The sequence below is a fragment of the Chenopodium quinoa genome, unplaced genomic scaffold (assembly GCF_001683475.1).
Source record: "Chenopodium quinoa cultivar QQ74 unplaced genomic scaffold, ASM168347v1, whole genome shotgun sequence".
Taxonomy (NCBI): Eukaryota; Viridiplantae; Streptophyta; class Magnoliopsida; order Caryophyllales; family Amaranthaceae; genus Chenopodium; species Chenopodium quinoa.
The window spans coordinates 953146-979154 of NW_018742359.1; the positions used below are offsets into that span (position 1 = coordinate 953146).

General features: G+C 40.8%; 1 protein-coding gene across 1 annotated transcript; it reads left to right on the forward strand.

The window, feature by feature from the left end:
* Positions 1–2160: 2160 nt before the first annotated feature.
* LOC110695910 (uncharacterized protein At4g15545-like) lies at positions 2161–22012 on the forward strand. Its single transcript, XM_021873144.1, has 9 exons — positions 2161–2547; positions 2686–2754; positions 18400–18456; positions 18541–18613; positions 19305–19397; positions 19559–19786; positions 20144–20186; positions 21150–21228; positions 21673–22012. Exons 1-9 carry the CDS (start codon positions 2272–2274, stop codon positions 21763–21765), a joined length of 1011 nt encoding a protein of 336 aa, XP_021728836.1. The 5' UTR covers positions 2161–2271; the 3' UTR covers positions 21766–22012.
* The last annotated feature ends 3997 nt before the right edge of the window (positions 22013–26009 follow it).

The window sequence follows — 26009 nt, forward strand, 5'->3', positions numbered from 1 at the left end:
GTTGCTTGACAATGTCATTATCTTCAATAATTGGTGTTGGAGCTTGTTGAGTTACAAGTATAGGTGTAGTTGTGACTGGTTGTTGTACTCTCCCAGACCTTGTAAGCACACTGATTGGGGAGTCCTCATCCCAAATGTCATCATTGTCTTCAAGTGGATACAAGGCAGCAAGTGGTGATTCCACCAAATCCTTGAGGTATACGTCCTTATCGTCATTGTCCTAAATTCCATTGATGTTGGCATCATTGTCCCACATTCTACTGGCATCCATTCTTGGGATGTTGATGAAAAGTTTCCCATCATCTATAAGTCCTTGGACACATTCCTTGAACTTGAAGCAATTTTTGATTGTATGACCTCCGGATTGATGATACTTGCAGTAGCATTTGCCCATTCTTTTAAGGGACTCGAATGGCTTTGGTTCAAGAGGCTTGACCATACCCCTGTCGAGAAGCATGTCAAAGGCTCTTTCATAAGTAGTGCCTATAGGTGTGTAAGCCCTCTTGTTCCTTTTTACTTGTGGCTCAACAACATTAAAGATAAATGGCTTTCTTCCAACGATGTTTGGTTTATGAGAGGAAGAAGAGGAGTCACACTTTCTTTTAAGGATAGGTTTGCTTTCCAGCTTGTTTACCTTCCTATAAAGGACTTAAGTTCAAGGCTTAATTCTTGAAGAGCGTCTCAAAGGCCATTCAAATCCACATTGATGGAATTTTGGAAGGAACTAGCAATGTCCTTATTGGTAGTCTCATCTTGGAAATCAGTCATGGCGTCAAAGAAAATTTTCTCTTCTTCTTCAATGGCATGAATCTCTTCTATTAAAGCATCTTCAACTGGCTTAATAAGGAGTGATGGATCTAATGGATCTTGCAAATAAACTAGAACCTAAAATTATTAGTGGGCCCCACCACTTAACCATAGTTAATTTTTTCAGTTGAAATTCTTTCTTAGGTCCCAAACGATGAAAGAAAAAAGTTCAGATCCCAAAAGGTGAAAAGTAAAAGGAAAATTTAACAACAAACCAAACTTTCCTCCGTTCTCCCAAAATAAACCAACCTTTAAATCTTCCCAAAATAAACCCAAGTTTGTATTTTTTTTTCTCCCGTAGCAAACCAAAATGACTTGTGACCTAAACAACCGGTCATTTTTTTTCCTTCTTTTTTCATTATATTATCTTTTTAACTTAAAAAAAAAAACCTCAAACCACTGCCAGCCCTTCTCCCCCACCCACTTCTAGCCACTCCCCCTTCTCTCCCCCTACCGGCGCCCGACACCCAACCCCACCGCCAGGCGCCGACAACCCTACCCCATCCCCTTCCTCCTCTTCCCCCACCCAAAATCATTGAAACCGCCCTAAATGGGTGATTTACGATTTGCTAGGTTTTGCAATGATAGGGAAGTGCAGCGGTGATGCGGGTTGATATTGTGGTTGGATTTGTGCAGCGGTGAGGGTGAAGTGCAGCGTTTGATGGCTGCTTTTGGTGCGTGTAGGTGAGCATCAATGTGTTTGGTGGTTGAGGGAATTTGGGGGTAATTGAAGGTGAGAGGAGCAGCTAGGGCGGTGGTGTTGGTGGTTGGTGTGGGCTTCTCTGTTTGGTGGGTGGAGTGCAAGGAGCAGGGGAGTTACGTGGGTTTTTTGTGTGTTGAGGTGCTGCTTGTGGTTGGGCGTCGGCCGCCAAGGTGGCTAGTGGGGAGTGGGGCTAGAAGTGGTGGGGAAAGGGAGGGTGTTTTTTTTTAATTATTATAAATAATTTTTGTTAATTATCAAAAAATTAAAAAAAAAATAATCAATGAGAATGTGACACGTGGATTGCAACCTGTTATAACAGGTCAAGTGACCTGTTAGATTTGCTACAGGAGAGAAAAAAATACAAACTTGGGTTTATTTTGGGAAGATTTAAAGGTTGGTTCGTTTTGAAAGAACAGAACAAAGGTTGATTTGTTGTTGTTAAATTTTCCAAAGTAAAAAGGTTTAGTATCTAATTATTAGCTTAACTCAAATAAAACAAGTAATACAATCGTAAAATGAAAGTTAATGTGCTAATTGCATACGGAGTACGGAGTATAAATTTAAAAGGATTTTCTTATCTGTTTGACTCATCCAATATTTCTAACACCAACCACACGTTCACGTTCATCCAGACAATAGACATACCCCGAAACATGTTAATAATAATTGAAAAAATAAAAATAAAAAAAATAAAAAATGAGATAAAGTAAGCGCGGAAAAAGAGGGGAGACAAAGAAGAAGAAGGGATTCCTTCCATTAAAATGGGAACTTCATCAACAACTAACGACTTCGATCTTCCCGATGAAGTTTTACAGGCATTACCTTCTGATCCTTTTGCTCAACTTGATGTTGCCCGTAAGATCACCTCCATTGCCCTTACGACACGTGTCTCTGCCCTCGAATCAGAAGCGTCTGTTCTCCGTTCTCAGCTCACCGATAAGGATGATATCATCTCTGACCTTCAATCTCAGATTGAGTCTCTTGATGCCTCCCTCTCTGAAACTATCGACCGTGTTTCCCGTGCCGAAAAAGAAAAGGTGTTTTTTTTTTTTTTTTTTTTTTTTTTTTTATTAATTTATGTTACTCCGTTCGTCTTTAAAAGTTTTTTGATTTTTTTAAATTTTTATTTTCAATTTTCGAGTTTGTTTTGTAATTTATATATATGTTGGTTTTAGGAGAATTTGTTGAAGGAGAATAGTTCTTTGTCCAATACTGTTGCTAAGCTTCGAAGAGATGTTTCCAAGGTACGAGCTATTATTATTATTATTACTTATATTTTAATAATTCAGAATGTTTTTATTTTATTGATTTTGTGGATATTGAGTGATTGAGTGGTTAAACAGAGTGTTTTGGAATTACCAGAGAAGCATCAATCGACATCATAATACTAAAACAGATACCATGAATGACACGTGTCACTTCCGGCCTGATATTATATTTTCCTCTAAAACTTTTTTCTATTTTTTTTATTAATTTTTTTTTTCATCAAATCATTTTATTGTGATTCACTTTCCTAATAAAAATATATATATTTGTGATTTACATATATTCCATATCTTTTATTGTATATATTATATCTATACTATTCAATCTATAACGTGTCACAATTTGGTACTGGTTTTTCCTCTAAGTTTTTTTCCACGGTAACATCAACTACTTATTGTAAAATATATTAAAAATATTCACCAAATCATTCACTTACTTAAACAAAATATATATTTGTGATTCACATATTTTCCATAAAATACAATTCTAACGTTTATTACTTTGTATATATATGGAGTATATATATATTATTTCCTAATCCTTATGCAGTATTTTATTCCTTCAAATCTTCAATATATTATATATGCTGTTATTTTGTAACAAAAAAAAAAAAAAATTATGCGTTTTAGAAATAATTGATTAATACTTGATTATTACTATTACTATTATTCTCTAAGCCTTCTTTTGTTATTCATATATTCTCTATTTAGATATTTCAAAATGTTTTAATTTCTTATTAGGAAACGGCTTCCTAAGACCATCTCCATTGCTGAAACTCAATTTTGATTATTGAAATACAAAATGAGTTGTTTTTTACCTCTAATGGTGATACCTAATCCACTTCTCAATTTAGCAAGTCATGTGAATTCTAATTTCCCAATGGTAAGACTCTCTGAAGTATACCAATGTCACTTTTAATTTATGGCCCACCAAATCTATACTATAAGTTTTTCAAGGAAAAAAAAACAACTTAAATAAATTACAAATATACTATAATACTGATAAAGGGCCCACACTTTTTGTCAAATGAGACTCAAAGTTGAGTATTTAAACTCGGCAACTTTCTTTTGGAGTTGCTAAGTTTAGATACCAACTTATTGGTATTCTTTGCAAAAAAAAACTTTCTCTCCTAAAAAAAACTCATTTAAGTCTCACCATTAGAAATAGTCTAATAGCATAATTTTTTTGTTACAATATCAATCTTATTTGATTTATTTTTAATTTTTAGTTGTTTATGTATATCAAATTAGATATGTTTTCCACTATCCTAAATTGTATCAAATATACTATAGTAATTATTTATGTTACAATCCCATAGTGTTTAATATACAATTTTAAAATACTTAATTATTTAGTTAATAAAAGGAAAAACGATATCAATTTATCATTAAAATTTTAAACTTATTTGTCTAATTACTCTGTCGTCATTATGTTTCATGTTTCATTTCATTATATACATTAAAAAAAATATACTATGGTTATATATTTTGTCCACATGCATTATACAAAATATTTTATTTATGTTTTTTAAAAAATTTTGTGTTGAATTATAAATAATAGTGAAATTAATTACCGTGCATGGCACGAGACCTAATCTAGTTTCATGATATTTTTGAGTTTGGAGAATGTTTAATTTTAAGCAAATTGCATAATATTGGGAACATTCCGGATTATTAATAATGGGGAATTATTGAGTTTTTTTTTTTTTGGCCTTAGAATGTTTAGAGACTATTGCTTAAAAAAAAAGAAAAAAAAAAAAGAATGTTTAGGGACTAATTATATTGCTAATTTAGTGTTATAGTGTTTTACTGTTTTAGCACATTATTTTTACAACCTCGCCTATAATTTTCTTAAGACAACCTAAATCATTATTTGGAATTCAAATACTCGACCATTTGTTTTGTTCATCATTTGAAATCAAATCTCGGAAACTTTGATTTGCTGAAACAAAGCTGTTGTTGCAAAGCTTCTTTGGGCCATTTCTTTCAAGAAGGAATGACTGTGGTGTAAATGGGTTTCAAGTTACTCTATTATATTAGAGGCAGAGATTTGTAGAACTACTCTTGTCCTGCTAATATGTCTTGGTCCCTTAAGAGGATTTTAACTCTATTGAGCTAATATATTTTTGGGGTTGTTCATCTTAAGTCCCACATGGAAAGATTAAGGAAGTGAAGATCTTTTTATAAGTGAGTGCACACTCCAATTAGTATGAAGCCTTTTGGAAAGGTGTTTAAAAACAAATCCGTGCGGGTAAAGCCGAAAGCGGAAAATATCATACCCGGGCCAACAAATCTTTCATGTCAAATGACACTCACTAGTTGCACAAATTAAAGTGACATCATCATCTTTTAGAAGCTATTGCGGCCTTTGGGACCTTACTTTTTTTTTTTAATCACATCCAAATATATCACACCATTTGGAGTAGAGTTACTAATAGTCATAACCAAAGTTTCCCTACTATCTGGAAAAGAACTCACAAGAACAAAGCCTGCAACTGATCATCAAGAACTATATTCATAGTAATCAACTTGTTAATAATTTCCTAGAAGTTACAAAGATGCAGTGGTCTTTCTTTCATAAAGACCTTCCAATTTCTTCTACAAATCATATGGGTCGGACTCCTATGACACATGGTTGAATATGCTAATTTAATTCCATTATCTAATAGTCCTTAAATTAAAGTCTTCCTTTTCAACTTCACCCAATCTTTGTCATCCATTTTTTTAGGTTTTGTTGGTTTAATAGTGCTACCATTTGTCTTTGTGTTTGTTGTTATTGGTTTATGTAAGTCTTTACAATATAACTCCATCATAGGTCTCCAAATTAAATAATTAGTTGATGTTAATTTAACCATCAAACTACTACTCAACTCCATAATGTGACAAATTAAACTCCGACTCTGTACCAAGTTGTAGGGATCAAAAGGGGATCACTACAACACCCATAATGTCTTACACAAGACAATCAACCAACAATTTAATCTAATAAACCCAAATTCTCATACAACCAAAATCACACAATCCAATCAGCAACAATGAAGTAGCAAAACAACAATAACATAACACTACTAGGAAAAAACAAAATCGAGCAACACACAAGAATTATACGTGGAAAACCCCTTCTTCAATTTGAAAGATAAAAACCACGGGACCGTTTAAGGAGTGTACTCTAGCTTCTCAAATTGATTACTTGAGGGAAAAAGAATCCCAAATTAGTTTATAAAGGATTTTCAACCCACCAACGAATATAAACAATAATAGATTAAAATTAGAGAATGAAAGGAGTAGAATTCACCCAAACAACAGTTTTGTCTTGAGACAATCCCGACCAAACCAGAGCTCAAAACGACAATCCAACCATCTAAAATGAAGCCCTTGATGTCAGCAATAAGATGTCCAAATCTCAGTATGATCCAACTGTGAAATTTCCAGCAATAGTGAAAGATGTGTTGAAAAGTCTGAAAATGGAAGCTCTTGAAACCCCTACTCTTTCTCACTATTTTTATGCGTGTGTTTGCTCTGATGCCTTCACACTCTCTAACTTCCCTTATTACCTCAAGCTCACTCAAGAAGCTACAACTTAAGTCCCAAAATTGGACATACTCCAAATAAGTAAAAGCCATAAAATGGACCAAATAATGGACCAAAAAGAAAATACATTTCATTACCAATTGGGCTGGACTCATAACAAGATTTGGGTCATGCAAATCAAATCTTAGGCATGAAGATTGCTTAGGATAGGAAAGCTGGAAAATTGTGGCTGTCACAAGAGAAGTGTATTGAACAGGTGCTTGAAAGGTTCAATATGAAGCAAAGCATGCCAAGCCTGGGAGGACAACATTAGCAGCTCACTTTAAACTAAGTAAGAGAGTTTGTCCTATAACTGAGAAGGAAAAAGCAAGTATGTCTTAAATTCCTTATTCTTGTCTCGGTGGTTCTTTGATGTATGCTATGGTGTGTATATTTTGTTGGTTTGGTGAGTAGATACTTAGCTCTCTTAATGCAGTGAACTAAATCTTCAGATATTTGTGTGGTACCTCTAAACTTAGTTTGTGTTATGGTGGTGGTAAACTTATTCTTGATGGCTATATAGATACAGACTTGGCTGGTGATCTTGATAACAGAAAATCTACCTCTGGTCCAAGTTACAAAAGTGTGTGGCCTTTTCGTCTACTAAGGTAGAATATATTGCGAAGCAAGTAAAGAGATGCTTTGGTTGAAGAGGTTTCTTCCAGAGGAGTTTGAAGTAAAGTAAGTATGTAGTACTTTGCGATAGTCAAATTGCTATGAATTTGAGCAAAAATTCTGCATATTGATGTTCGATATCATTGGTTGCGAAATGTGATTGATGAGAATAAAATGAAACTGAAGAAAGTCCACATTGATAAGAATGGTGTTGATATGTTAACAAAGATGGTTCCCGAAAGCAAAATTGAAGTTTATGGTAAGCTTGCGAGATTAAACTTCAAGTGATGATTGAAGCATGTTTGTCTTCCCTGTGTTCGGCTGGAGGGGAAATTTGTTATGGGTCTAGCCCAACTAGTAGTAAAATGTATTTTCTTTTAGGTCCATTTTATGGCATTTTACTAGTTTGGAGTAAGTCCAATTTTGGGACTGAAGTTGTAGTAAGCTTGTGCTTTTAGCCCTTGACGTAATAAGGGTAGTTGGAGAGTGTGAAGGCAGCAGAGCAAGCACACGCAAAACATAGAGAGAAAGAGTGAGGGTTTGAAGAGCTTCCATTTTCGGACTTTTTGGCACAACATTCACAAACTGGTTGTTGTCGGAAATTTCACCGTTGGATCGTGCTCAAATTTGGACATCTTTTCTTAACATCAAGTTCTTCATTTAGATGGTTGGATTATTGTTTTGAGCTCTAGTTTGGTCGGAATTGTCTCGAAGTGCTGTTTTTGGGTGAATTTTACTCTTTTCATTTTGTAATTTTGATCTCTTATTGTTTGTTGTTGTTGGTGGGTTGTGAATCCTTTGTTAATTTATTTGGGATTCTTTTTCCCTCAATTTATCAATAACAGAAGTTAGGGTGGACTCCTCAAACGAACCTGTGGTTTTTCTCCTTCACATCGAAGGGGTTTTCCACATATAATTCTTGTGTGTTGATTGATGTCGTTTCTTCCCGGTATTATTGGTGTTATTGTTGTTTTGCTACTGCATTGTTGCTAATTTGGTTCTATGAGAATTTGGGTTGATTGGATTAAATTGTTGATTGATTGTCTTGTGTGTGACATTGTGGGTGTCGTAATGGCCCCCTTTCGATCCCTACATATATTAGTTTACCATCTATTTATAAGTATGATTTAAATATTTTTATAGAAAATGATATCTAAAACTAGCCCGTGTAAAAAAATTATGAATACATGCTCTATAGATGGCATCTAAGGGGCCCCGATTTATTATCTTGCCCTGGGCCTATAGATTGCTAGGAATTAGCCTGGAGTTAATTAGAGATGTTGGTGGTTGGGTTGTCCTGGTTATGAATGAGAAATTTTCTATAAAAAAGACTTATAAATGTATAAAAAGGTTGCTAACCAGAGATAGATTAGTTCAATGGAATTTGGTTGTTGGTAACAGTTGTGATCTCTGCGGTAAGGGCTCAATGTCTGTTGAGCACTTATTCTTTTTTGTCCCTATGCTGCTGCTATTTGGAGCCAGGTTTTATACATGATGCGATTACAACGAGTTCCTGCTGGGTTTGTGCAAGGAACGTGCCCAAGCCTCCTATTATAGCAACGTACTCAAGGCGCAGTCGTGGAGGTTGAGGGTATATTGTTACTTGGTTAATTGCACCTGCTGGTTAATTGTTATTGACTAATGTTATTTCTGTTATTAGATTCTGTTTAAGTGGGAGGGTTTGTTAGTCTTTTTGATTAAGGGAATAATTTCTGTTAGAGAGGGGGAATGAATGTGATAGGGAAGCTTGTAGAAGAATTGAGTAGTATTAATAGTGGTGCATGGGTGATGAATAGAACTACCAGAAAATTATCATAAGCTTGTGCTTAATTGGAGAGCCCTTCCTCTCGAATGAAGGAAACTATCAGCATTATAAGCTAAACAATACAAAAGCCATCTGATTTTCCCTCTTAATCTGAGTTAAATATTGCAATTTCTGACTGAAAACTATAAAAACTCTAGCAAATTTGGTATCAGAGCAACAATTCCGGTGACTGTGAAATGGCCCCCATGACTAACGCTCAACGTTTTGAGGCTTTGGAAGCTGAAGTCGGGTCGCTGGACTCCAGAATCGCCGAGGCGATTACCGTGGCTCTGGGAGCTTTCTCTCAGCAGACCAGTGAGGCGATGGACAAAATTCGAACTGAAGTTCTAACCTTATCCCAGAAGATCGGAGCATCATCGCTCGATCCCGGAGGAAACCCAACCCCACCCAACCGCCTAGTCGACAGTGTAGGGGCAGAGCCTTATGGGGTCTTTAATGGCCTTGGACAAAATGGAGTGACAAGGGATGGATAGGTGGGGGGAAATGGAACAAGTTGGAAAATGAAGAAACTCGACTTACCCATATTTGACGGAACTAACCCGGACTGGTGGATCCTTCGGGCAGAACGCTACTTTCATTTTTATAGGCTGAGTGAGGAGGATTGTTTGGAGGCGGCAGTGGTGGCCCTCGATGGTGACGCCTTGCATTGGTTCCAATGGGAACGACAAAGGCGACGGATTACACGGTGGGAAGAATTCAAGGGTCGAATCCTCCAAAAATTTCGTTCTCATCATTTTGGTGGTCTATACGAGCAGTGGCTCGCTCATAACCAGCAGATCTCGCAGTCGGTGGCGGGGTATACAAAGAAGTTCATGGAGTTAATGGCCCCATTGGAAAAGGTACCTGAAGAAATTGCTCTGGGAACCTTCTTAAATGGGTTGAAGAGCAACATTCGGGCTGAGGTCCGTCTTCTCAGGCCCACTAGCTTGGAGGATGCTATGGAGCTCTCCCAGAGGGCTGAAGAGAAGCTCATGCTGGGCCCAAAACCAACCCCTACTGCCAAAGCCCAAACCGTTTGGAAAGGACCTTTTAATCCCAGCCCAAACTTTAAACAAAACCTAACACACTTAGCCACAAACACACCAGGCCATCATAACCCTCAATCCAATACTTACTCAACCAACTCCACAAAAAACCCACCAAATCGCCCCACTGGAGGGATAAGGAGGCTAACCGAACGCGAATTGCAGGAGAAACGAGAGCTAGGTGTCACGCGCTGACTAATTCCCTTAGTCTTTTGCACGCGGCCTACTAGAGTCACCACCCGTTAGACTACTAGTCAAGGCTCCCAATTGCTTAGCAAAGCTAAATATTGATGTTGTTAGTTAAGTGTGGTTTGCTTGGAAAGCACAAGTGAGAATATATGAGAAAACTTTAAGGAAGAAGGCTTTTTATAAATGCTTGAGAGAATACAAGTGTTTGTACATGAGCAAGAATGGGTGGGAGGTTTCCTATTTATAGGCACCATCCCTTTCTAGAGTGTTCTAACCTAGATGCTTCCTAACCTCCTCAAATGGAAGGTTCTAGAGAACTCTATACACTTTCTGATTACATAGGCTTATGTACAATATTCTAGAACCATCTACAAGTTCTAGCATCTCAAATATGTACAAGTTGTCCCTAGAGGCTTCTAGAGACCTCCGGATGCACCACGAACCTCTTCGTGCATTCTGGAAAGTTGTGGGCCTCATCTTCAAATTCTGGCTGCACCATCATCTTTATTGGGCCCAAAAACGGTGGGCCACCAAGTATGGGCTCATTTGGAGTCCATTAAGCCCGGCCCATGGCCATTATTATGTTACTGTCATGGGCGTGTTCACTAGGGTAAATGGCAGGGAGCTAAATAAAGCTCTATAGGGGGAAGGGTGTTCTGCTAGCCATGCACCAAGGGCATTCCCCCTGACCACGATTATAACTTGCTGCCTTGTGGCCCTAGTGAGGGGTGGGAATGTGTGAGTCGTGACATGCTCCCCCACCCAAGTCTTGATGTCCCCGTCAAGGCCGCCCTTCGAACTTAGCTATCTTGTCTTGGAATTGCCATAGGTCCCCTTCTTTTTCCCACGTTGCTTCACTATCCGGGAGACCCTTCCAACGAACAAGATACTCGTTGTAGCTTGGAACCCCTCTCTTTCTTATGAGCCTCTTGGCCTCAATTGTCTCGATATCCCTCTCGAAGGATGCCACCACAGCCGTGGGCGCCCTTTGTGACTCGCCCCTTGTTGGATCTTCATGGTCAGCTTGATAGGGCTTGAGCATGCTCACGTGGAACACTGGATGAATCTTCAACCTTGAGGGTAACTCAAGCTTGTATGATGTTTTCCTAACCTTCCTTAGTACGGGGAATGGTCCCTCATACTTTCGCACAAGACCCTTGTGCACCTGTCGGAAGACCTTGAATTGTTGGGGTAGCAGCTTCACCATCACCAAGTCTCCTACTTGGAACTCCATTGGGCGCCTATGCTTGTCAGCCCACTTCTTCATCTTCTTGGCTGCCTTGTCCAAGTAAGCCTTGGATATATCGAGTTGTTCGTGCCACCCTCGTGCAAGCTTGGAAGCAGCTGGGCTGCTCCCTGTGTACCCCGAGGCGATCCCTTGTGGAGTCAAGGGTTGCTGTCCCATGACAATTTCGAAGGCACTCTTGCCCGTAGCCTCGGATCTTTGTAGGTTGAAGGAGAATTGGGCAACATCCATGTACTTAGCCCAATCTCGCTGGTTGGCACTCACATAGTGCCTGAGATATAGCTCCAGCAAGGCATTCACCCTTTCGGTTTGCCCATCCGTCTGGGGGTGAAAGCTTGTTGAGAAGTGGAGTCCGGACCCAAGCAACTTGAACAATTCTGTCCAGAATTTTGCTGTGAACCTTGGGTCTCGATCACTGATGACGCTCCGAGGCAAGCCCCAATATTTTACCACGTTCTTGAAGAATAGATGGGCTGCTTGCTCGGCTGTGCAATCCCTTGGTGCCGGTATGAACGTGCCATATTTGGAAAAACGATCGACCACCACCATAATCGAGCCATACCCATCTGACTTGGGTAGGGCTGAAATGAAATCCATTGATACGCTCTCCCATGGCCCTTCAGGTATAGGAAGTGGCTCAAGTAACCCAGCCGGCACGCGTTGTTCGACCTTGTCTTGTTGGCACACAAGACAAGTCTTTACATAGGCCTCCACATCTTGCCCCATGTGTGGCCAATAGTAATTCACCTCCAAGAGTGCTAATGTGCGTAGGACGCCGGGATGACCAGCCCACTTAGAGTCATGGCACTCTTTCATGATATCTCGCCTAAGATTATCCCACTTAGGCACGAATAGTCGCCGCCCAGCAGTATAGAGGATCCCATCCTCTACCCAAAACCTTCGGGTTTTGCCTTCCTTGGCTAGGTTCATGAGCCCCTTAGCCATAGGATCTTGAGTAAGACCATCCTTGATTCTATCCAAGATGGTGCTCGTGGCGCGACTAATAGCTGCAAGGGTAGCCTTGCGGCTTAGAGCATCGGCGACAAAGTTTACTTTGCCTGGCTTATACACCATGGCATAGTCAAATTCGGCCAAGAAGTCTTGCCAGCGAGCTTGCTTGGGGCTTAATTTCTTCTGATTATGAAAATAGCTTGTTGCAACGTTGTCGGTGTAGATGGTGAACCGACTCCCAAGCAAGTAGTGCCTCCATATCCGCAAGCAATGAATTATGGCCGTCATCTCCTTGTCATGGACAGGATATCTCCTCTCCGTATCGTTTAGCTTGCGAGACTCGTAGGCAATGGGATGCCCTTCTTGCATAAGGACCCCACCTATGGCAAAATCGGAGGCATCCGTATGCAGCTCGAATGGCTTTGAGTAATCAGGCAAGGCAAGGACGAGTTCTTCCGTGACTGCCTTCTTCAACCCATCGAATGCCCTTTGACACTTCTCGTCCCAACACCACTGGGCCTTCTTCTTGAGCAAATCGGTCAAAGGTGCTGCCTTGGCCGAGTAGCTTCGAATGAACCGCCGATAGTAGTTGGCAAGGCCAAGGAAGGACCGTAGCTTGGACACATTCCTTGGCTCACCCCATTCTTGGATGGAGCGCACCTTGTCATGCTCCATCATAATCTTGCCAGCCTTGATATGGTGCCCTAAGAAAGACACCTCATCTTGGGCAAACGAGCATTTCTCCTTTTTGACATATAGCTCGTTCTCCCGTAGAACCTTGAACACTTGCGCCAGATGCTGCACATGCTCCTGCAAAGTGTTACTATACACCACAATGTCGTCTAGATAGACGACCACAAACTTATCCAAGAAAGGCTGGAAGATCTTATTCATCAAAGTGCAAAAGGTTGTCGGGGCGTTGGTAAAGCCGAAAGGCATTACCAAGAACTCAAAGGATCCATAGCGAGTTACGCATGCCGTTTTCTGCTCATCCCCTTCGGCGATGCGTACTTGCCAGTACCCCGACCTCAGATCAAGTTTATAAAAGTACCTGGCGTTCCCCAATCGATCGAACAAATCTGCCACAAGGGGAATGGGGTATTTGTTCTTCACGGTGATCTTGTTCAACGCCCGATAGTCTATGCACATGTGCAGGCTTCCATCATGTTTGCGCTGGAACAAAACAGGTGCCCCGTATGGTGCCTTAGATGGCTGAATAAAACCAGCATCGAGCAATTCCTTCAACTGCTTCCGTAGCTCCTCAAGCTCCGGTGGGGCCATCCTGTAAGGTGCCATGGCTGGAGGCCTTGCCCCAGGCTCCAGCTCGATCTCATGATCTACTTCCCTTCTAGGGGGAAGCCTTTTGGGTAGCTCCGGAGGCATGACATCTTCAAACTCCTTGAGAACCCTGGAAACTTCCATTGGGATCTCCTGTTGCACCTCGGGTTTCTCCTCAACCATTGTTGCCAAAAAGGTTGCCTGCTTCCTCCTGATGCCCTTGTCGAGTTGTATTGCGGACAACATCTTGGCTTCGGCTTCCTCTCGAGCAACGGAGACTGACCATGCTCCTTGTCCCCTCTTGATGGTCAGCGAGCCATCCTCTTCGAACGTGAAAGGCCTTACTGAGTCCATAAACTCCAATCCTAGCACCAAGTTGAAATCATCCATGTCGACGATTGTAAAATCTACTGCCCCCTTCCATTCACTCAACTGAAGTGGGACTCCACGAGCCACACCGTGGATGGGTGCTGGAATAGTGTTCACCGTTTTCAAAGAACCCCTCTTCTTGGTGAACTTGAGACCCAACCTTGTGGCTTCTTTGAGCGTCACAAAGTTGTGGGTAGCACCAGTGTCGACTAATGCTTTTGAGGCCTTTCCCCCAACTATGGCTTCAACAAACATAAGATATGGCTTTTTGTCCCGGGGTAGCGTACATACCTTGCCAGGTCCTTGTCCTCCTTGGGCTCCTCCACCGTGGCCTTCACGCTATTGCACAGGCGCAACGTCCCCATGTGTGCCTCGTCCCCTGACGATTCCCCAGGTGATGTAGCCATAATAGCATTCAGCTTCCTCCTTTGCGGGCACTCCCTATCCCAGTGATCACCCCCGCATAGGAAGCAATCTAAGCGCTTTGACTTCCGGTTTGAGTGGGGCTTCTCCTTGTCCTTGTCCTTCCTCTCAGACGATTTGCTACCGTTGTGGCTTCGTTCGGTGGGCTTGGCTCCCCCACCTTTCCCCTTGTTACCGCTACTCTTGTTGCCTCTCTCCTTCTTTGGTTCTTGCTTGAACTCGTACAAGGACTCGGCAGCAGCGATGGCATCAGCGAGAGTTTGGACGTTTCGGCGCTTCAAATCTTGCTCAGCCCATCGTTGTAGACCATCCGGCATCTCAGTCACCTCTAGCATGAGTGAAGTGAACTGTTTGATGTACTCCTTGACTGACCCCGTATGCTTCAACCCACGCAGCTTCTTTATGGCTACCTCTTCCGAATTTTCTGGACATAATTGCTTCTTGAGGTTGCTCTTGAACTCGTCCCAGGTGTTGAGTTGGACAACACCCTTCTTGATGTCGGTCTCGCGCCTTCTCCACCAAAGGATGGCATCATCCCCCAAGTACATGGTAGCGGTGTTGATTTTTGATGCATCATCGTCCAAATGCATCGCGCCAAAGTACTTCTCGATGCTCCATATGAAGTTCTCAAGCTCCTTAGCATCGCGCCTTCCGTTGTACTTTGGCGGTTCGGGGACCTTCAACCTAGGTCCATCCCGAACAGCGGCACCCCCGGCCATTGCCGACTTGCACAGCACCACGTCGGCGTGTAAGGACTCGATCTTCTCTTCCATCGAGCCGATCCTCTTTTCCACCGAGTCAATGGTGGACATGAGGAGATCCTTCAGTTGGGCCATCTCTGCCCTTATATCTCCAGCAACTTGACTGACCAAGGACTGAGTCTCCACCTTCGCTTCTTCAGTCCCGGACTCAAGACCCTTGACCCTAGCCTCAACATCATCGTACTGTTCGTTGAGGTCATTAATGTTATCTCGGTGTTCCGAGATGGCCTGGACCATGCTAACCATCTTCTCCTCAAGCAAGGTGGTACGGCTAGCTTTCTTACTGGTGTTTCCCTCTTCCACAACGGACGCATGGGCATCGTCCTTTTGTGCCATACTCCTGACTTCCGCACTTAACTTCTAACAACAACTAGCACACAAACGCAACAGACCGCCACTACGATCGACGTTGCTCTGATACCACGTGTCACGCGCTGACTAATTCCCTTAGTCTTTTGCACGTGGCCTACTAGAGTCACCACCCGTTAGACTACTAGTCAAGGCTCCCAATTGCTTAGCAAAGCTAAATATTGATGTTGTTAGTTAAGTGTGGTTTGCTTGGAAAGCACAAGTGAGAATATATGAGAAAGCTTTAAGGAAGAAGGCTTTTTATAAATGCTTGAGAGAATACAAGTGTTTGTACATGAGCAAGAATGGGTGGGAGGTTTCCTATTTATAGTCACCATCCCTTTCTAGAGTGTTCTAACCTAGATGCTTCCTAACCTCCTCAAATGGAAGGTTCTAGAGAACTCTATACACTTTCTGATTACATAGGCTTATGTACAATATTCTAGAACCATCTACAAGTTCTAGCATCTCAAATATGTACAAGTTGTCCCTAGAGGCTTCTAGAGACCTCCGGATGCACCACGAACCTCTTCGTGCATTCTGGAAAGTTGTGGGCCTCATCTTCGAATTCTGGCTGCACCATCATCTTTATTGGGCCGAAAAACGGTGGGCCACCAAGTTTGGGCTCATTTGGAGTCCATTAAGCCCGGCCCATGGCCCATTATTGTGTTACTGTCATGGGCGTGTTCACTAGGGTAAATGGCAGGGAGCTAAATAAAGCTCTATAGGGGGAAGGGTGTTCTGGCCTTGCTAGCCATGCACCAAGGGCATTCCCTCTGGCCACGATTATAACTTGCTGCCTTGTGGCCGTAGTGAGGGGTGGGAATGTGTGAGTCGTGACATAGGGCTCTGTTTCCGTTGTGATGAAAAATGGAACAAAGACCACCTTTGCAAAAAGAGGGAGTTGAGTGTGATGTTAGTTCTGGATGACGAGGAGGAGGGGAATGAAGATTTCGGGGAGATGTCAGCGGTAGAGGTGTTGGACGATCCTCCAACGGTGTCAAAGGAGGCTGAACCGATGGTTTCCCTGAGCTCCGTGATGGGAATCTCCACCCCTCGGACGATGAAGCTGCAAGGGGAAATTAAGGGCCGGAAAGTGGTGGTGTTGATTGATTCCGGAGCAACGCACAACTTCCTATCCGCCAGAACAGCCACTCGCCTTCAATTACCGGTTTCCAGCAACCCTGGAATCGATGTGACTCTGGGAAATGGTGCGGAGGTACAGGGTGTGGGGGAGTGCAAAGGGGTGATACTCGAGCTACAGGGGGTGTCTGTAATTGAGGATTTTTTGGTCCTACCCTTGGGAACTCCAGATGTCATTTTGGGCATCCAATGGCTTGAAAAGTTGGGAACAGTTTCAACAAATTGGAAAAACCAGGTGATGAAGTTCAGATTGGAAGATGAGGGAGTGATTCTTCGGGGCGACCCATCTCTGGGCCGATCTTGCGTGTCTTTGAAGGCTATGTATCGTTCGTTAAGGTAAGAGGGTCATGGAATATTGGTGGAATTGAATGTCTTAACAAATGGACCAGGGGCTTCAGGTTCAGCGCCTGAGTGTCATCCTAGCCTACACCCGGTATTGCGAAAGTATCAGGAGGTTTTTGAGATGGCTGAAGGACTTCCACCGCGTAGAGAGATCGAACATAAAATTATTTTGAAGGATGGGACAGACCCAATCAGTGTTCGCCCTTATCGTTACCCTCAAAGCCAGAAAAACGAAATTGAAAACTTGGTGAGTGATATGCTAATGGCGGGAATTATACAGCCGTCAACAAGCCCGTATTCCAGCCCGGTTGGAGAGCCCTTCCTCTCGAATGAAGGAAACTATCAGCATTATAAGCTAAACAATACAAAAGCCATCTGATTTTCCCTCTTAATCTGAGTTAAATATTGCAATTTCTGACTGAAAACTATAAAAACTCTAGCAGTTTGAAGATGAGCTAGAGTGGGCTATGAAGAGTAGTAAAAAGTATGGAGATAAATACAAGTTTTATCTTATGATTTTTGCTGAGACAATTTATCAAGTGTGGTTGCAAAGAAACAAGAAGAGTTTTCAGCGTAATTGTGAAGAAACTGCTACTGTATTTCGTAGAATAGCCTTTACAGTAGTTTGTAGAGCTAATGTGTCCAGAAACAGCTTATTTGTAGCTAGCTTGGTTTGTTTGGTGCTAGCTTAGTCCTTCCTGGAAGGTTTAAGCTGCCCTTTCTTTGCTTCCTGTGGCTTTGTTGTACTGGTGGTCTGGTGTTCTTTTTCTGTCTTTTGGACTTTGGTAATATGTCTTATTTTAATTGCCAAAAAAAAAAAAAAAAAAAAAGAATCTCCACCTTCACAATTTCTTAGTCTAGTTGTTGTATGCCAGACACTTGGAAGTGAGGGGGACAATTGGGAGGATTTGACGTCATCATGACCTTAAGGTTATGAGGTGAATCCTCAACCAACTAAATCAAGCTGTGCGTTGTTTGGAAAGGGACTTATTTGTTATCACAGTTATTAGCTTTATTTGATTGTTTTTGGAAGGATTAACATCCTAGCATGTGTAGTCCTTATATTGTGGGAAGGATCTTTTTCTGTAAGAGTCATAAACATTGCATGGGGTACAAATAAAATTCTGTGGTAAGATCATCAGTGTTCAATGATTTGGGTGTTCATATTTGCTGTTTTAGTTAGTAATTGACTTATTCCTTTTGCTGCTGCTGTGTAGTGATAGTTAATCTTTCTTGTCTTCTGTGAGCTTTATCCTTTTGGAAATAAGCTTGTACTGTGTTTTGATTATGTTTCTTGTTAGTTTGTTCATTTACCTATATTCTGTAATTAAGTGCAGTTTTAGGATTCACACATGAATTATGGAATGATGTTAATTGACCAACTCTCCCTATTGAAGATTATTTTTGTAGTAGATGGATTTAAGTAGCAACATATTGTTTTATATCCTAAGGCATGGTAAGATCAAAATATGAATATTTGTGATTTCCACAGTACCATTTAATTCATCATAAATTTTGTATGACTTCTTGTGTTAACAGTTGGAGGTGTTCAGAAAGACACTCATGCAGTCACTTCAAGAAGAGGATGGAGGTTCTGTAAGTGCATTATCTTGAAGCACTTTCACTAGTACTGGATTTTGTTATTTTTCGACCAATGACCATTGCATGCATTTTTGACAGGCAGGAATGCAAGAGAAAGCTGCGAAGGAAGCTCCTACCTCTACAACTATTTCAGCTCAGTCACAAAGTGGAGGTTGTATACACTGCCGTTTCTCTATATCTTAGATTGGTTTCATAATGGTCTGGTTCTCCTTCAAAAAAATTAATAGGAAATGTCCTGATTATTGGCATCTTATATTTAAATTTCTAAACTACATTAAATCATAATAATCCCTTATGCTGCTGTTTCTTGGAACCTAAATGATGAGCATACTTTCAAGTTGCAACCCAAAGTTATCCTGGGACCATATTTGGGATGGCGGATCATAAATTTGTGATAGTTTAAGTTTTTTTAAAATCTGGGATTAACAAGTAATAACAAGGATGACCAAATGTTGGACTTTCACTTAATACTCACTCAACTTATATGTATACTATGAGGAATGTTCAAATTATTCCTTAATAAGCTCTAATGCATTTTTCTGCCAAAGAGTGCTTCTTTATTTGGGTTTAATGTTATTTAGTCTATCTGGAACTCGTTAATTGAAACTTTTTTGCAAAGATCTACCTTTTGAATATAGTAATTTATTAGTGTAATTGTTGTGGACTGGTTCATTATTGATCATGGTGGAGGAATGGCTTGTCCAAGTTATCTATAATGATAGTTTGATATGGATTGTATAAAAAGATTTATATTGTAAAAAAGAATAACTATCAAGAAAGATATAATCTCATCCATGTCGATCAGGGTCTGATGTGGTTTAAATGCTTTTGTTCTGAATCAGATGATGATCCTGTACCTCCACCAGCATATTCTTCTACCGACACTGAAACTTTAGAACATGGAAACTCATCTCTGGAGGATCGTGAAGCAGAAGGTGAGTTCCTGTTAGTGTTTGCATATCTGTGCATTTGTGCACATCATGTGCTGCTTTGTCAACATTGTAGTTGTAATCTTTCTATCAAACAGTTGCAATAATTAAAGAAAGATTGCTATGCTGGAGCTTGTGACATTAGTAATAATTGATTGTCATCGCAGTTTCAAGACCTCGGATATCACCAGGTCTCTTGTTAGCATCACAAACTAGCACTCCTCGCCTCACTCCTCCTGGTTCTCCTCCTATATCTGCATCTGTGTCACCATCCAGAACATCTAAGCCAGCATCACCAAGGCGACATTCTGTTTCATTTTCAACAACCAGAGGCATGCTTGATTCTTTGCCTTCAAGCACCCATAGTTCTTTTTCAGGTTCTGAATCGACAAGCGGTGAGTGTATACCTTCAAAGAATTAGTTACTATTTATTCATTACTTGTTTGTAGTAGTTAGTTGTTTTCCCACAAAATTCATAGAAACTGAATAAATTAGAGGCCACAATTTGTTTAGGACTGTTCTGAGGAAGCCATTAACTCCTTAAAAGTGTCGAGACATTTGGAAAACCATTTTAAGGAACAATGATAATGTCAAGAGTATAACATATTTCATAAGAATATGGACACATAATTTTTACACATCCAAAAATACTATGCCACTATGTTGGATGGTGGTATTTTTTTTTAAAAAAATATGTACACCAGCTACTGTCTTTTATACTCTGGTTGCTATAATTATCTTTCATGTTTCAGGGAGACCTCGAGTTGACGGGAAAGAATTCTTCCGCCAAGTCAGGTATTCGCTTTGTGAAGCTTTCCATTAAATTTAATTCTCATTTTTTTTAGTCTTTGATGTGTTGTATATGCATCTGCGTGAAAAGCTTGTTTATATATTCTCATCATTCTGTTATCACAGCCTGCTGGTCTACATTTTAGTGCTTATGTAGAATGCCAGTGACTTTTATGAAAAAATCTGTAAGACTTTGAATGGTGCTATTAATTCTTATTGCAATGTATGAAACTTAGTTTTAAGATGAAGATACAGCTTGTTTTCCCTTAAAGGATGTGTTTAGACGATTTTTTTTTTTTTTTATTAAAGGGGTGGGCCCCACCTTGATTTCCTATCACAGGAATGTCGAGGGGGTATTACCCAAGGGGGAGGGGGATATGAGCATCGAACCCAGGTTGCAGCCACGGAACCGAAGTCAAGCTCCACTGAGCTATAGGCTTCTTGTTTGCGATTGATATAATCATATACTGACTATGTTTATTGTAGCTTCTCTCTTGTTGGACTGCACCATAGAAATATATCAATATCTTTCTCAAAATGTTTCTCTAACCACTTATCCTGGAGGTGTTTTCAGTTTTTCCAATATTTTGAACATGCTTTTATAGTTGCACGATACTTTGAACCGCGTTTATGGTGTCCTGTCAGAAACACGCTTAAGTTTATAACTGCATTTACCTTATCAAACTGTGACTTTGTGACTAAGCGCTAAGTTAGAGTTTTGACAAATGCAGCACAATATATTATTCTTTTTGTAAGCTACTTCATAATTTCATCTTACTAAGCAGTGATCAATTGTTTAACATTCCCCTTGTGTAGATCTCATTTGTGAATCGTTATACCTTGATCTTATGCTGATAAATTTCTTTAGAAGTTCTAAGAACTTTGTTTCAGAGGTCCTGGTAACTGGTCCACTCAATTCTAACATAAAAGGCGGAGTTGGGCATCTGACCCTTGGTTTGTTTTTCTCAGGAGTCGTCTCTCTTATGAGCAATTTGGTGCTTTTTTAGCAAATGTGAAGGAGCTGAATTCACACAAGCAAACAAAAGAAGTACGTGATTTATCTCTACTCTTTCTCTGCTGGATTTCTTTTAAATTTCGTAAGAAATAACATACACTGTAATTGTATCCAACAAGTTTGATAGTTCCAATTTCTCCCTTCTCATTCTCTTTTAATCATTGAGTCCTCGTTTACCCCCTTTGCTTCTTCATGCCTTCATTTTTGGGTAGAGAAATATCTTAAGAAACACTTCAATGTGCTAATAATGCTTTTACTTTTATTATTCCGTATAATATTATGTGATTTTGTTGTCACATATGTGCTTTTATTACAAATATATATATATATATATATATATATATATATATATATATATATATATATATATATATATATATATATATCAAAACTACCGTAGTTGTATGTATATGTGTAATTGGGTGTCTGTTCTAATTTGCATATTTAACCTATCTTGTGGGTATTATGTTATTGTAGGAAACACTTCGGAAAGCTGATGAGATTTTTGGTCCCGACAATAAAGACCTCTATACAATTTTCGAAGGGTTGCTGACTCGTAATATGCATTAAAAACGTTCTTTTAATTCTACCTATTTTTGTTTCAAAATTATTATTTTTGGTGCAACTAAGAGCATTTTATTCCTAAATAATAAGTAAATTTTTATCTATTTAAAGCATTTAGTTGATATGATTTTGAGAATTTGTACAAATTTGATATGCCATTTGTAAATTTACCTTGCAACTTCCTTGTAAATGAATGGAATTCATAGTCTGACTGTGCATGGTGCATTTTCTGTATAAAGGAGATTTTCTTTTCCCCATGTTTGCACATTATTTGTCGTGGTCACAATGACTGCCACAAAATTGAGTAAATTCGAGTGCCGTGATTGATTGATCAAACTTGTAAATTGATTAGTAGTAACTTTGTTTTTATTTGATCTTAAGTTCTTAACATTTATTGATTGTTGTAATAAGTTTTGTATAAGGTGGGCTTATGTCAATTTTATTGTAAGACATTTAATTAGAGGATAACTTTAACTTTTTTGGTTACTTTAGTTCAATTTTTTTTTTTGGTAACTTTTTTTTTTTAGTCCATTTAAGGGTAACTTTTAAGTTGTAACGGGTTTGATTGTATTTTAATGTGTAATAATAGATACATGCTATTAAGGCGAATATGATTAATCTAATACATTATTAGTGTTTTTTTAGGGTAAAATTTATGTTTGGAAAATAGTAAATTTTATAGTCTATAAAGGTAACTTTAACCCGTCATACAGTAAATTAATGAAAGTCCGCCTTAATTAAAAATTTGTGTAATCGTTGATGTAGTTATTGGGTATAAGAAAAAAGTTAATTAAATTTAAAGATAGTGTAAAATCAATAACATGATACTAAAACAGACACTTGGAATGATACGTGTCACTTATTGGTGCTGTTTTTTCCCTCCAAAACTCCCCTTCCCTTTTTAGCAAAAATCTTCTACTTTTGGAATATTTTTATAATACAAGTATAATAATATTATTACTAACCTTATTTATTATCTTTATACTTGTTTCGGGGTTTTCTCTTGTCCTGCAGGAGAGTTACAGTTCTAGGGCTGGTATCCTTGCGCCTATACCTGCAAAACAACGGAGACTCCCTATGGTGGGAGTTCCGCCTTCGACGATCAAGTTAGTACTTGTTTGAGGAGTGAATAGTGCGGAAAAGTAAAGGTTGAAAGATCTGGTTTCTCAAGTTGAGGAGTGATCTAAGTGTTTAGGTGAGTGTAATTAATTTTCTTAACCCCCTTTAATGAGGATTAATGAAGGTATTTATATGCCTTGGGATGCGTGCCAGTCTTAGGTTTAGGTCAACCTAGGGCTGATTGGGCTTCCACAAGAATTTGGGCTTAGGTGGCCGGTTTTCCCATTTGGCATGGGGGAGGCCACGTGTCGTAGCTTAAGAGGTCCAAGGTGGACTGGTCAACACTTAACACGTGGCAGGATCCAATTGGTCCATGTGGCGGACACTTGGCAGAGCCTGAATGGTCCACTTGTCAGATGATGATTGGTAGGGAAAAATCCCCTAATAATTTGCCCCTCACAGGTGGCACGTGACTGTTCACATGTCACCTGTGACAGGTGTCGGCCTGTAACAGGCGACGGGCTGCTACATGTGTCGCCTTATGACGCGCCGAGCATTTTTCCCGCTCGTTTTTTGAATTTGGAAGCGACCCTTCACATTCTCCTTTTTCCCTATATAAGGGCATGTTGACCAAGTCTTTTGTTCACATATGCGAACTTTTCAAGAGAACTCTCGGACCCCTGAACTTGAGCTCTAACACTTTGCAACTTTTGACCTGCCGATTATTTCTGACAGGCTGACTGCTTTTGTTAGGCGCCTGTTCGATCAAGCTTTCTTTCAGAACTTAAGTTTCAGGTAACCGTCTGTTCCTTTATTCTTTTTCTGTTTTGCTTTTGCACTTTTCTTTTCTTTTTTGAAAATGAGACCTCAAAAGCATCCGACACGACCTAGGTTAGCAATCAGCCGGTCACCGGGGACGGCTGAGTCTAGGACTAGGGGTGCCGACTGCCCTGCGGTACTTCAAACTTTGCGCAAGTCCCGGAATCCAACTGTCTTTGTATCTATGCAGGACAATATGGCAAGAACAAAAAAGACAAAGAGGATTGAAAACTCTGATGGCTCCTCTTTCCGGGTTCAGATTAGTGAGCTGTCGGACCAGCCGCCTGATACCGCTGGGACCCAAGGTGGCCCTTCTGCCGAGAGCTCTGAGGAGGGAGCTAAGATAGCCCCTTCCCACTTCACTGTTGACCTGGCCAGTCAGCAGACGACCCTTGAAGAAGAAGAGGGGTCGGCCCCCTCAGGGAGAGGGGAGGAGTCGAACTCTTCTGATAGTGAGTCTGACTCTAGCTCTTCAAGCCGCCTCTTTATAAACTCAGAGGAAAGGCATTCTCGTTTGCATGAGGCGAGACTTTATCATGCGGCAGAAAAGGGGGACGATTGGTCGAAACCATCCGCCTCTCATAGGGAGTTGAATACTCCTTACTACTGTCATGTCCCAAAGGGCCGGATCAAGGCCAGGAAAGAACGAATAAACTCTTTTTTATCGGACCATGTGATGGGTCCTGATTTTCAAGTATTTGTGCCGGATGGCGAGGATACAATCGTCTAGCCCGCGGGAACATGCTACGGTGACGCCTGTTTTGGCTGCTACGAGGCGGCCATTAAGGTTGGGCTTCGATTTCCCTTACATCCGGTTGTTCAACAAATCCTCGATGGATACGAGGTGGGGCTATGGCAGTTAGCCCCGAATTCCTGGTTCAACATCCTTGGCTATGTAGCAGAATGTGAAATGCATGGGGTGGAACCGAATTTTGAGGCGTTCACCCATATGAACTATCTTAGCCAGACCCCCAAAGCAAGCGGTACCGGCAGGTACCAAATAACTAGCCACAAAGGCTATCTGATGACGAGGGGAAAAGAAAATAAATGGAAGGATTGGAGAAACACCTTCCTCATCATTTCCAGCCCTGACAAGCTGCTGAACAAGCGCTACAATAGGTGGAACAAGGATCCGCCTCTTCTAGCAGGCGGTCGCAGCATGCCACTTGTCCCTCGCAAAGCTAGGGAAAAGATCCTTGACCGAGGACTCTTCAAAGTAGAGATTAGGGCAAACTCTACTACTGGGGCACGAGAGCAAGTGCCCCTAAACTGCGTCCCAGAGTTTCAATGGCTCTATGATGAGTATTTTCTGGCCGCATGCGGCCTTAGCAGTCGGTCCTCCAGAGGTAGCCAGCCTCTTAAGCATATGCACACATCTTTGGCTTTGTTTTAAAAAAAAATTTCTAACTCTTTGTGCTGCTCATTTTTAGTTGAAGCTATGGACCACATTTCGGCATCTTAGAAGGCGGCCGCCTTGCTACGGACCTCAATTATGCATCAGAAGCGGACCTCTTCTGATTCTCCTGCCAAGGAGACGCCCATAGTGAGTTTCGGATCTTTCAAACTTTGCCTGGTAAGCCTGCTATTATTAGTATTGACCATTTCGTATTTTTTGCAGGCGAGCACGTCCAAACCCTCTTCTTCCCAGCAGCCGGATACGAAGGCTCGTAAGCTGGCGATTGGGAGCTCACCTGGCTCTGCCAGGAAGCAGTCGGCTGACAAACAGCCAATCACCCCACAAAGTGTGGAGAAACCATCACAGGTCCTTAGGGACAGTTGGCCGCCAAGAGGTATAAATGAGCTCTGCTAGACTTACCTTATTTCTTCATTTCTTTCCTCATGTTTTTAATGTTTCTCTTTTTTGGATGCAGGCGGCCCTCAAGGACTAGACTTGGTCCAAATGGCCAAGTCTACGATTAAGGCCGTCCCTCAAGAGGAGAGGGATGCGGTCAAGGGAGTTGGCACCCTTGACCTAGACGGCATCATGGGTCTCCTTTCCGAGGTAGACTTAGGATATTTTATTTAAATGTTTACTTTGCGTGCCGCCTGCTATTTTCAAATCTGACGCCTGTTTTCCCTTTTTCAGACCATGCTGCGAGTACACGGCCTCCAAAGGCCGATCAGCGCCAAGAACAAAGAGGTAAAGGCTGCTAAAGCTATGGCCGCCTCTGACGTTGATAAGGTAATGTTTTAAATTGCCCAAAATGAAATTTTCACAACTGATATTCTTTATTATCAGGCGCAGGCCACTTCGACTGTCCGGACTGAGTTGGAGGCGGCCAAAAAGAAGAATAATGAGCTGGAGACGACTGTCAAAAATCTCCGAGAGGAGCTGAAGCCACTTAAGCTTATGGCGCTCCAATACGAATCTC

Coding starts and splice junctions, on each gene's coding strand:
- LOC110695910 (XM_021873144.1), top strand. CDS start 2,272: ATGGGAACTTCATCAACAACTAACGACTTCGATCTTCCCGATGAAGTT. Junction 19,398..19,558: donor GGAGGATCGTGAAGCAGAAG/GTGAGTTCCTGT, acceptor TTGTCATCGCAG/TTTCAAGACCTCGGATATCA. Junction 19,787..20,143: donor AGGTTCTGAATCGACAAGCG/GTGAGTGTATAC, acceptor TTCATGTTTCAG/GGAGACCTCGAGTTGACGGG.